Source organism: Nanorana parkeri, unplaced genomic scaffold, assembly GCF_000935625.1.
Source record: "Nanorana parkeri isolate BGI_ZX_2015 unplaced genomic scaffold, ASM93562v1 scaffold942, whole genome shotgun sequence".
Taxonomy (NCBI): Eukaryota; Metazoa; Chordata; class Amphibia; order Anura; family Dicroglossidae; genus Nanorana; species Nanorana parkeri.
The window spans coordinates 543,402-553,808 of NW_017307210.1; the positions used below are offsets into that span (position 1 = coordinate 543,402).

The following is a 10,407-nucleotide window of genomic DNA, read 5'->3' on the forward strand; positions in this document are numbered from 1 at the left end:
GCACCCTCCCCCCCCCATACCGTCCAGTCCTCAGGTGTGTGCACCCCCCCACATACCTTCCAGTCCTTAGATGTGGTTGCTGCATCAGTTTTCTTTTTTCTTTTTTAAGTCTTTTCCCCCTTTATTGTCACCTGGCGACACCTCAGTGTACTGTATCTGTGGACAAGCAGCGTTGTCACCCTCGGACAGAGGATATGTTAGGACTACAGAACCTTCCCTACTCTTCTATTTTCCATAACATAGGTTCTGTAGTCCTAACCAGGGCCATCCCTATAATGAGGCAGTTGCCTCAGGCGTCATCTCATTACTAGTGTCCTGCCCGGCCCACTGCTGCTGCCAGGAGCTCGAGCGGGTCGTTCTGGCCGGCGTCCTGCCGATCTCCTGGCACCCAGTGACATAAGTGTGCTTGGCGGAATGGGCCCTCAGCCAATACATAAGCATTGCAGTGCTCTGGGGTGTGTTGTGTTATAAGATTTGTGGCACATCCGATATTTGGGACGTTTTGGTACATTCATTTTATTGGCCGCCTTCAGGCGACGCATAACATGTGACACAACGCGCCACAAAAATGTAAATGGGCCCTTAAAATGTGTCCGTTTCCGATGTTTTCCCGCTGAGTCGACTTGTTTCAGGAATTGCAACGTCTCAGACCGCTGAGATGAGACCGCTGTAATGTCATGCCGCCGCGTTCACGCTCCCTTTGTTCTATGGGTTAGGAATTAACAGCCGATGGTGTTTTACGGTTAATGTTTGGCGCTCTCGTAAACCTGAACTTGTCTGAAATGACTTTCTTTCTGTCTTTCAGCCTTTCCACCCCATGGTGAACCTGGAGTGTTCCAGAGACTTCCGGCCCTTCCTGTGCGCGCTCTACGCGCCCGTCTGCATGGAATACGGGCGGGTCACACTGCCGTGTCGCAGGCTGTGCCAGCGGGCGTACAGCGAATGCTACAAACTCATGGAGATGTTTGGCGTGCCGTGGCCGGAGGAGATGGAGTGCAGCCGGTAATGTAACGTTTTGGGGTCTTTCTTCGCCTGCAGAGGCCGTTGTGACGCTAATTCAAGTATCACACAGTGGGGGGAATTTATCAAAACTGGAGCAGTTGCCCATGGCAACCAATCAGCATCCCTCTTCAGTTTGCTCAGGTGTGGTCTGAAAATGAGAGAGAGAGAAGCTGATTGGCTGCAGTGCAAATCCGCTCCAGATGGAGCAAACAGAACCTGGAGCAGTTGCCCATGGCAACCAATCAGCATCTTTCTTCAGTTTGCTCAGGTAAGATTTGAAAAGCTGATTGGCTGCAGTGCAAATCTGCTCCAGTTTTGATAAATTCCCCCTCATGTTTTTATAATTCATTGTACTGGAGGGGAGGAAGAGGTGACATTAGGGCAGCTATTTAGGTGCCCATAGCAATTTTCAGCAGCAGCCAATCACATTTCAGCTGTCATTTTTTAGTCTTTGAAAATAAAATCTGTAGCAGATCTGAGCGTTTTACAGCTCGCAGTCCGGACACGGACCAATCACCGACCTGCGCTCGGTTGTGGCTGGCTGACGGTGGATGCCTTGAAGGCTGATGCATCCATTGCAGGCCATAGCCCAGCGCAGGTCAGCGATCGGTCACAGTCCTCTTCAGTCCTTGGTTGCATCCTAGCAACCAATGACATCAGGGGTCCCCCTCCTCTGCAATCAGCGGTTGCTAGGACTTGCCAACCATTGATGTCAAATGTCTTCCTGCCCCCAGGACTACAGGGGGGGCCGGAACAGCATCTTCCCTCCTCTCCTGCAACTCCGCCTCCCGTCTCTGGCCTATGAAGAAAATAAGGAATGTGTCGCATACTATGTGGGGACAATAAGACTTCATTCAGGGCCTATTTACACCAATGGCGTGCATAGTTCCATGTGAATAATGTACGGTACCGCGCAACGCACCTACAGTGCGGCAGGTGCATTACGTTGCATGCTCTACTTTTTTTTCAACCACACCACGTTGCGGTCGGTCGCATTCCGGCCAGGAGGGGCAATTGGGGTGCCAAATGAATGGCAACGCGCCTGCCGCGCTGTAATACATAGTAAGTGCGTTGCAGATAGGTGTGAACGATCCCTCACACCTACAATGTGTATCGATTCAGCCCTCCCCAGCAGTCCCAGTTTCTCGTGTGATCGGGGACCCCCCACCCCCCGATCTATAGTATCCTCAAAGGCATATTTTGGAAATTATTGAGAGTTAGAGATTCCATGGGCATGCGCACAAGTTCCATCTGGTGTGAATCTTCTATTGGCAGTCACCGGATGTGACATCACCAGTCAGGGAGCTCGACGAGTCGGACCTTTTGATAGAACACCGACATGCGGATGTTACATTTCCCAAATGATACATTGTAATAATGTCCTTTCAGCAGTATAGAGCTATAAAGATACATAGAGGGGAATTTATCAACACTGGAGCAGGCAACATCTGGAGCAGTTTCCCACGGCAACCAATCCGCTTCTCTTTTCAGTTTGTATAGTTAAAGGAGAACTATGAGGTCCGGGCTTTCCCCCATAGTTCTCCTTAGGGTAACGGGAGGACACAAACTAGCGTCCTCCCGTCACCCAAAGCTCAGTATATAGGGAGCTACAGCTCGCGGTATACTGAAACCGCCGCAGCCGGGACGGATGCTGACATTACTGTCGAGATCCACCCAGCTACGTGATTGACAGCTGGCTCTGCCTATCTAGAGGCAAAGCCAGCTGTGCCCGCCCCCACAGTCCTCTTCAGTCCTTGGTTGTTAGGACTGCTGGCATCCTAGCAACCAATGGCATCAGGGGTCCTCCTCCTCCTCTGCCAATCCTCCAGTCAGAGCTGGAGGATTGGACGGGAGGAATCCCTGCAGGGAGCGGCGAGTGACAGTTGCGGCTCTCTGCAGGGACATGATCGGGAAGTGAGCGAGCGCCGGTATGCGTTCGCTCACTTCGCGATCTATTGAGCCGACCTGTGACAGTCTCATTGCCACACGTCGGCTCCAACTATGAGGATGAGTGAATAGCATTCACCTCATAGTTCTCCTTTTAAGATATGAAAATGAAAGAGAGAAGCTGATTGGCTGCCATGGGTGACTGCTCCAGTTGTGATAAATCTCCCTCAATGTATAGAAGTCACGGCGCTCTGTGCACTCTGTGAGCGATTGGAGAGGTTCAGTCATTTTATGTGACCGGAGTCTGCGATGGGAACTGGTCTGCACTGGGAGGAATGCACTTTTCTAGTGGGAGGCCCGGAGACATCTGGGAGACGTCACCTTGTCGTAAATCAAAGCCGAGGGGGAGAGGTCACAGCAAGGAACGGTCTACGTTTAGTGCCTCAGAAACAGAATCCTTTTCTGTCGCGGTGCTAAAATATACTTTTCTGTTTTTGGCAACCCGACGCTGTGATAATAGAGAAGCCGCGCGGAAACCTCAGCGGCGCCCCGACATGCTCCGTCGCGTCCCCGGGTTATAATGATCTCACACCAATTATCGAATGGGAAGGTTCAGCTCAAACGAATGTGTTCAGTCCCAGCTAACGATGAAGCAGAAGATGGCTATAAGGACCCCGTTCACATCATGGCGATAGGAAACACGCATGTGATGTCCCCCGAGGTCTTCAAAGATTATAACCGTCAGGCCTCGTTCGCAATGCCGTGCATATACGCGCTTATTGTAACATATGCAAATCAATGGCCCCATTCCCCCAAGCAGCGTACAGAGCCGTATATTTGCGTAGCGTATATATGCGCAAAAACTGAATGGAACAGAGATGCGTCCGGGCCACGTATTTCTGCGTATATACGCGCATTTACGCGTACATGCGTGCAGCACATTAAAAATTCCATTACGAGTGATGCATTTTGGGATTGCATATAGTGCACGCATAGACGCTCGTATATACCTGCATAGACGCATATATATGCCCGCATAGACGCTCGTATATACCCGCATAGACGCCTATATACGCAATATACAATTTTGCTTGCGTTGTGTGTGAATGAGGCCTAACAGTTTTCATGCGTTTGAGCGCTCTGTGATGGGGCATGGTAGCTCACGTAAAATGGAATGGTGTGAATAGGCCCAATGGAAGCGCGCGCTATAAGGGCTGGCATACACAGGCGTCCGATGCCTGTCCTGCTAAGGCCCGGTTCACACCTGGGCGTTTTGTAGCGCGTTCCTACGCTCTGCAAAACGCTCAAACACCGAAATCCCATTGCTTCCTATGGGTATGGTTCACACCTGGGCGTATTACAGGACGTATGAACGCGCTACAAAACGCCCTGCGCCCAAAGAAGTACAGGAGCTTCTTTGGGGCGTTTTTGTCGCGTGTTTCCATTGGGATACAGCCAAGTAGCCCTTGTGCGTTTTTGTCCGCGAATCGCGGTAAAAACGCGTGCCAAACGCGCATATTCGATACGCCTAGGTGTGAACCCAGCCTAAAGAAGTTGCCGATACAGGAACTGGGGGGTGATTTTCCTAAATATGGACAAACCCTTCTTTACCCTGCTGAAAAGTTGGGCAGGGCCTTAAATAGTAGGGTGGCCCATTTACTTGGACCCACTTTAGATCCACTGTCATGACTTAGGCTTGGTTCACACCTAGGCGTATCGAATATGCGCGTATGTGTCGCGCATTTGTACTGCGATTCGCTGTAAAAAAACGAACGACATACGCGCATTTCCCAGGGCTACTTGGCTGTATCCCAATGGAAAGGCGCGACAAATACGACCCAAAGAAGCTCCTGTACTTCTTTGGGCGCAGGGCGTTTCGTAGCGCGTTCATACGGCCTGTAATACGCCCAGGTGTGAACCATACCCATAGGAAATAATGGGATTTCCGTGTTTGAGCGTTTTGCAGAGCGTAGGAACGCGCTACAACGCGCCCAGGTGTGAACCGGGCCTCAGCCTTCCCCAATGATCACTCAGACTATACATTGTGGCAAGTCACAGGGTAAGAAGCTACGGGGGGGGGTTTGTATTTCCATTTTTTTGTATTTCAAATTCTTTTGGGGGGGAATTTATCAAATCCGGAGCAGCTGTGCGCGGCAACCGTTCGCCATCTACCTTTTTTCAATTTTTCAAAGCTTAACTGAACAAACAAACTGGTTGGCGTGTGCGTTCTGTTGCTGTTTTTGGTTGTAATGTGCAAAAAACATAAATGTTTTTGTTTAATCCATAGAAGTTGTCGACATGCAGATGTTACATTTCCCAAATGATACATTGTAATAATATCCTGTCAGCAGTATAGAGCTATAAAGATACATTGAGGGGAATTTGTCAAAACTGGAGCAGCTGTGCACGGCAACCAATCAGCTTCTCTCTTCAGTTTGTATAGTTAAAGGAGAACTATGAGGTCGGGGCTTTTACCAATAGTTCTCAGGGTAACGGGAGGACACAAACTAGCGTCCTCCCGTCACCCTAAGCTCAGTATATAGGGAGCTACAGCTCGCGGAATACTGAGACGCCGCAACCGGAACGGATCCCGACAATTATGTCTGGATCCGCCCAGCTGCGTGAGTGACAGCTGGCTCTGCCTATCTAGAGACAGAGCCAGCTGTACCCGCCCCCTCCCCCGTCCGTTCCGCCAGTCAGCGCTGGCAGATCGGAGCGGGGAGGGGGGAGGAATCCAGCCCCTCCCCTGTCACCCCACAGAGCAGTGACGGGATCGAGAGGTGAGCGAACGCCGGTATGTGTTCCCTCACCTCCCGATCTACTGAGCTGACCTGTGACAGTCTCATTGTCACAGGTCGGCTAGGACTATGAGGTGAAAAGCACCCCCCCCTCATAGTTTTTAATTTTAAGATTTGAAAATGAAAGAGAGAAGCTGATTGGTTGCCATGTACAGCTGCTCCAGATTTTGTCTGCTCCATTTTGACAAATCCCCCCCCCACACAGAATTTAAGAGCTCGGGACTGGGGGGCACTTTTTGCCATACGTGCCTTGGGTGCCATAGGATTTTGTCCCGGCACTGGGAGGATGGGGGGTTGGGCACATGCTCTCAGGCACCTAGTGCAGCAAGAATTTTTTGGTTGCAGAGTGGTGTTTTTGTGTCTGAAATGGGTTTGCACCTGTCATCACAAGACCCCCTGCCGTGTGAAAGGATAACGTGTGTTTGTCCTCCCCATAAATAATGTCCGCTGCCTGTCCTGGGTACGAGAGGTCAGAGAATGGAGCACATTGTTCAGCCATAAAAGCCGAATTCCCCGGCCTCGCATATCTGTGATAAACCTCAGCGCCGCGGCGGTACGTGCGTTTGTAGTGCCTGCAAATCTCTCTCAGAAGATCTGGTGAGAGGTCTGTCTGTACTTCCTGTGTAAGACTTCATTCACACTGCCGTATAATGTGCTGCGCATAGATGCGCGCAGCGTTTTTCCCCCGTATGCAGCATATGCAAATAAATGGCTCCATACACGTAGCTGCGTATGGAGCCGTATTTGTGCACTGCGTAAAGATGCGCAAAAAAAAATGGACCCGAGATGCGTCCGGGCTCGGAAATTCTGCGTATTTTACGTGCGTGCATATCCGCATGTACAGTACATGAAAGTTTCTATGAAAAATTATGCATTCTGGGATTGCACACAGTTCATGCATATACGCGCATACATACGCATCTATACGCATTTACAGATATGCGTAAAATTTTGCTCTTGCGTTTCTGTGAATGAAGCCTAATTACCTGCTTAGGGATACAAGTAAAAGAGAGATCCATCATCAGTTGTGGTTAGAGCAGAGGAGGGCTAAAACTTCCTGTGTCCCTGTTGGGGGCAGAGTTCCCCTCACTTCCTGTCAGAGTGACACCCTAAGGGTTTCCTCGTACGTTCGACAAAATCTGGTCAATTTGGCTGGAATCTGCTGCTACGCTGAGTTAGAACATTTGTTGTCACCCAGGCAGGAAGTGAGTAGGAAGTGCACAGGGCAGCACGGGTGAGGAGGTAAGTATTGCAGCGAAAGCTCCATTTTTAACTGGGAATTAAATAAAGTTTTTATATTTTGAAGTAAAGCTTTACAAATTCTCATGATTTTAGGAGTTAATATTTCTCTTTCTGTGTTTTTTAGATTCCCCGATTGCGATGAGCCCTACCCTCGAATGGTGGACCTCAGCGTCTCCAGGCTGCCCACGGAGGACGCCCCGCTAGCGGTGCAAAGAGACTATGGCTTCTGGTGCCCCAGGGAGCTTAAAATTGACCCCGAGTTGGGTTACTCCTTTTTGGGAGTGCGTGACTGTTCCCCGCCCTGCCCACACATGTACTTCCGGAGGGAAGAACTCTCCTTTGCCCGATACTTCATCGGGGTCATTTCCATCGTCTGCCTCTCGGCCACCTTGTTCACCTTTTTGACGTTCCTCATTGACGTGACCAGGTTCCGATACCCGGAAAGGCCCATCATATTCTACGCCGTCTGCTACATGATGGTCTCGCTGATCTTCTTCATCGGGTTCTTGCTGGAGGGCCGCGTGGCGTGCAACGCCTCCAGCCCCACCCAGTACAAGGCCGCCACTGTGACCCAAGGATCTCACAACAAGGCTTGCACAATGCTCTTCATGGTTCTCTACTTCTTCACCATGGCCGGCAGCGTTTGGTGGGTGATCCTCACCATCACCTGGTTCTTGGCGGCCGTTCCCAAATGGGGGAGCGAAGCCATTGAGAAGAAGGCGCTCTTGTTTCACGCCAGCGCCTGGGGCATCCCGGGTACCCTCACCATCGTCCTTCTGGCCATGAACAAAATCGAAGGGGACAACATCAGCGGGGTTTGCTTTGTTGGCCTGTACGACGTCCACGCCTTGAGATACTTTGTCCTGGCGCCCCTCTGCCTGAACGTTGTGGTTGGCGTGACTTTACTCCTGGCCGGGATTATTTCTCTGAACCGAGTGCGGATTGAGATCCCGCTGGAGAAGGAAAACCAGGACAAGCTGGTGAAGTTCATGATCCGCATTGGCGTGTTTAGCATATTGTACCTGGTTCCTCTCTTGGTGGTGATCGGCTGCTACTTCTACGAGCAGGCTTACCGGGGGGTGTGGGAGACCACGTGGATTCAGGAACGCTGTCGAGAATATCACATCCCGTGCCCTTACCAGGTAAGACTTCGTCCATTGTTGCATATAAAGTCACACTCACCTGAAACATTTCGTTCACTTAAAGCTAAACTCCAGACACAAATGAATGCAGCTCAGTGATCATCAATATATCTCTAGATGTATTTTTGTAAATGCAACCAGTATAAGTATCTTAAAGGAGAGCTATGAGGGGGGGAGGGTGCTTTTCACTCACCTCAGTTCTAGCCGACCTGTGACAATGAGATTGTCACATGTCGCCTCAGTAGATCGGGAGGTGAGCGAACACATACCGGCGTTCGCTCACCTCTCGATCCTGTCACAGCTCTCTGCCGTGACAGGGGAGGGGCTGGATTCCCCCCTCCCCGCTCCGATCCTCCAGCGCTGACTGGCGGAACGGACGGGGCGGGTACAGCTGGCTCTGCCTCTAGATAGGCAGAGCCAGCTGTCAGTCACGCAGCCGGGCGAATCCCGGCATAATTGTCGGGATCCGCTTCAGCTGCGGCGTCTCGGTATACCACGAGCTACAGCTCTCTATATACTGAGCCTAGGGTGACGGGAGGACGCTAGTTTGTGTCGTCCCGTTACCCTAAGGAGAACTATGGGGAAAAGCCCTGACCCCATAGTTCTCCTTTTTAATTAGACTTGATAGGAGCCTCTTGAGAGCTCAGAGAATGGGAGGGAGGAGCAGCACGAGGAACCCATTAGCTGTGTTGCAGGGAAAGCAACATGATAAGTGGAGAGCAGAGAGACGAGCCCATCAGTCTGCTTCTTCTCCTTTCAATCCTGATTGGTCGAGTAACTGGCCAATCAGGAAACCGAGCCTACACTGCACCCGGCTTCCTGATTGGCCGGGAAGCCGACTCCATTCTACCTCGTCACCACGTGACGAGAGAGCATGAATCCGTCTTTCTGGCCAAACGGAAAGCCGGGGGGAGTGTGATGACACGCGGCCCAGCTTCCTGATTGGCTGGGAAGCCAGCTCCATGCTTCCTCATCACAAGTGACAAGGGAGCATGGAGCCGGCTTCCCAGCCAATCAGGAAGTCAGGCGTGTAATGACTCGCTGCCCGGCTTCCTGATACCGTAAGCTCATGTATCGGCCCAGGCATCGGAGTACTCGTCCAAATACTCGGCATAAACTATCCCCTTACAGGGCCATGGGGACTCTGTAAAACAGCTGCAGCTATTACAGTGTATTACAGCGATCTACCAGGCCCACGGAACAGCCGCTGTGTTGAGCAACTTCTCCTATATTAAAACACAGGGAGTCGCTCGCTCGGCACAGAGGCCATTCAGTGAACACCTAGTATTTTGTTTTATAAATTTAATACTAGGCATTCTCTGATTGGACAAAGGGCGATGACATCACAACACCACACCTTGTCCAATCGGAGAAGGCCTAGTGATTCTGACAGTAGGGAATTTCCGGGAAGTGCGAAGGTGGGGGAACCGGAGGGGCAAGGGAGGAGTGGTACTTCCATTAAGTTTTTTTTTTTTTTTTTGCCGCATGTAGCATGCTCAGCGTCCACAACTGGATAACATTCTCTTTCATTAAAGGAGAACTATGCGGTTAGGTCTTTTCCCCATAGTTCTCCTTAGGGTAACGGGAGGACACAAACTAGCGTCCTCCCGTCACCCTAGGTTCAGTATACCGCGAGCTACAGCACGCGGTATACTGAGACGCTGCAGCTGAAGCGGATCCGGCCAGCTGCGTGACTGACAGCTGGCTCTGCCTATCTAGAGGCAGAGCCAGCTGTACCCGCCCCCTCCCCCGTCCGTTCCGCCAGTCAGCGCTGGCAGATCGGAGCGGGGAGAGGGGAATCCAGCCCCTCCCCTGTCACGGCAGAGAGCCGTGACAGGATCGAGAGGTGAGCGAACGCCGGTATGTGTTCGCTCACCTCCCGATCTACTGAGCCGACCTGTGACAGTCTCATTGTCACAGGTCGGCTAGAACTATGAGGTGAGTGAAAAGCACCCCCCTCCCCCCCCTCATAGTTCTCCTTTAAAAAAAAAGTTCACTTTTAATAATACATTAAAATTCAGAGGTTTTGACGCACCTGTGTGGTTTGGGACTGGCATGGCATACACTCGAATTACCTGTTAATGTTTGCACATTATCGCCGTTTTCTGACATCACAGAAATGTTTCCGCGGTATCATAAAGCGCTCATTTAGATTCCTTAGATTAAGTTCTGAGCCCCTAATGTGTTTTTTTCAGACCAAATATTCAATACGGCGTTTTATTGCATTCCAGTCGTGTTTGAAGGCCGCACGGCAGACGAGGTTCAGCGGCATGCGATACTGTAAATGACCTTTTAATAGATTTGGCACGCTCCCCGCGCGGAGCGCAGTAAGAAAG

The 10,407-nt window shown here is 51.0% G+C and overlaps 1 protein-coding gene across 2 annotated transcripts in view; it reads left to right on the plus strand.

The window, feature by feature from the left end:
- FZD3 (frizzled class receptor 3) overlaps nucleotides 1–10,407 on the plus strand; it is a 58,605-nt gene that overhangs the window by 22,483 nt on the left and 25,715 nt on the right. For both annotated transcript variants that reach the window (XM_018566367.1, XM_018566368.1), the window contains exons 2-3: nucleotides 806–1,002; nucleotides 7,054–8,071. In XM_018566367.1, coding sequence (XP_018421869.1) covers nucleotides 806–1,002; nucleotides 7,054–8,071 — 1,215 coding nt within the window. The remainder of the gene's footprint in view (nucleotides 1–805; nucleotides 1,003–7,053; nucleotides 8,072–10,407) is intronic.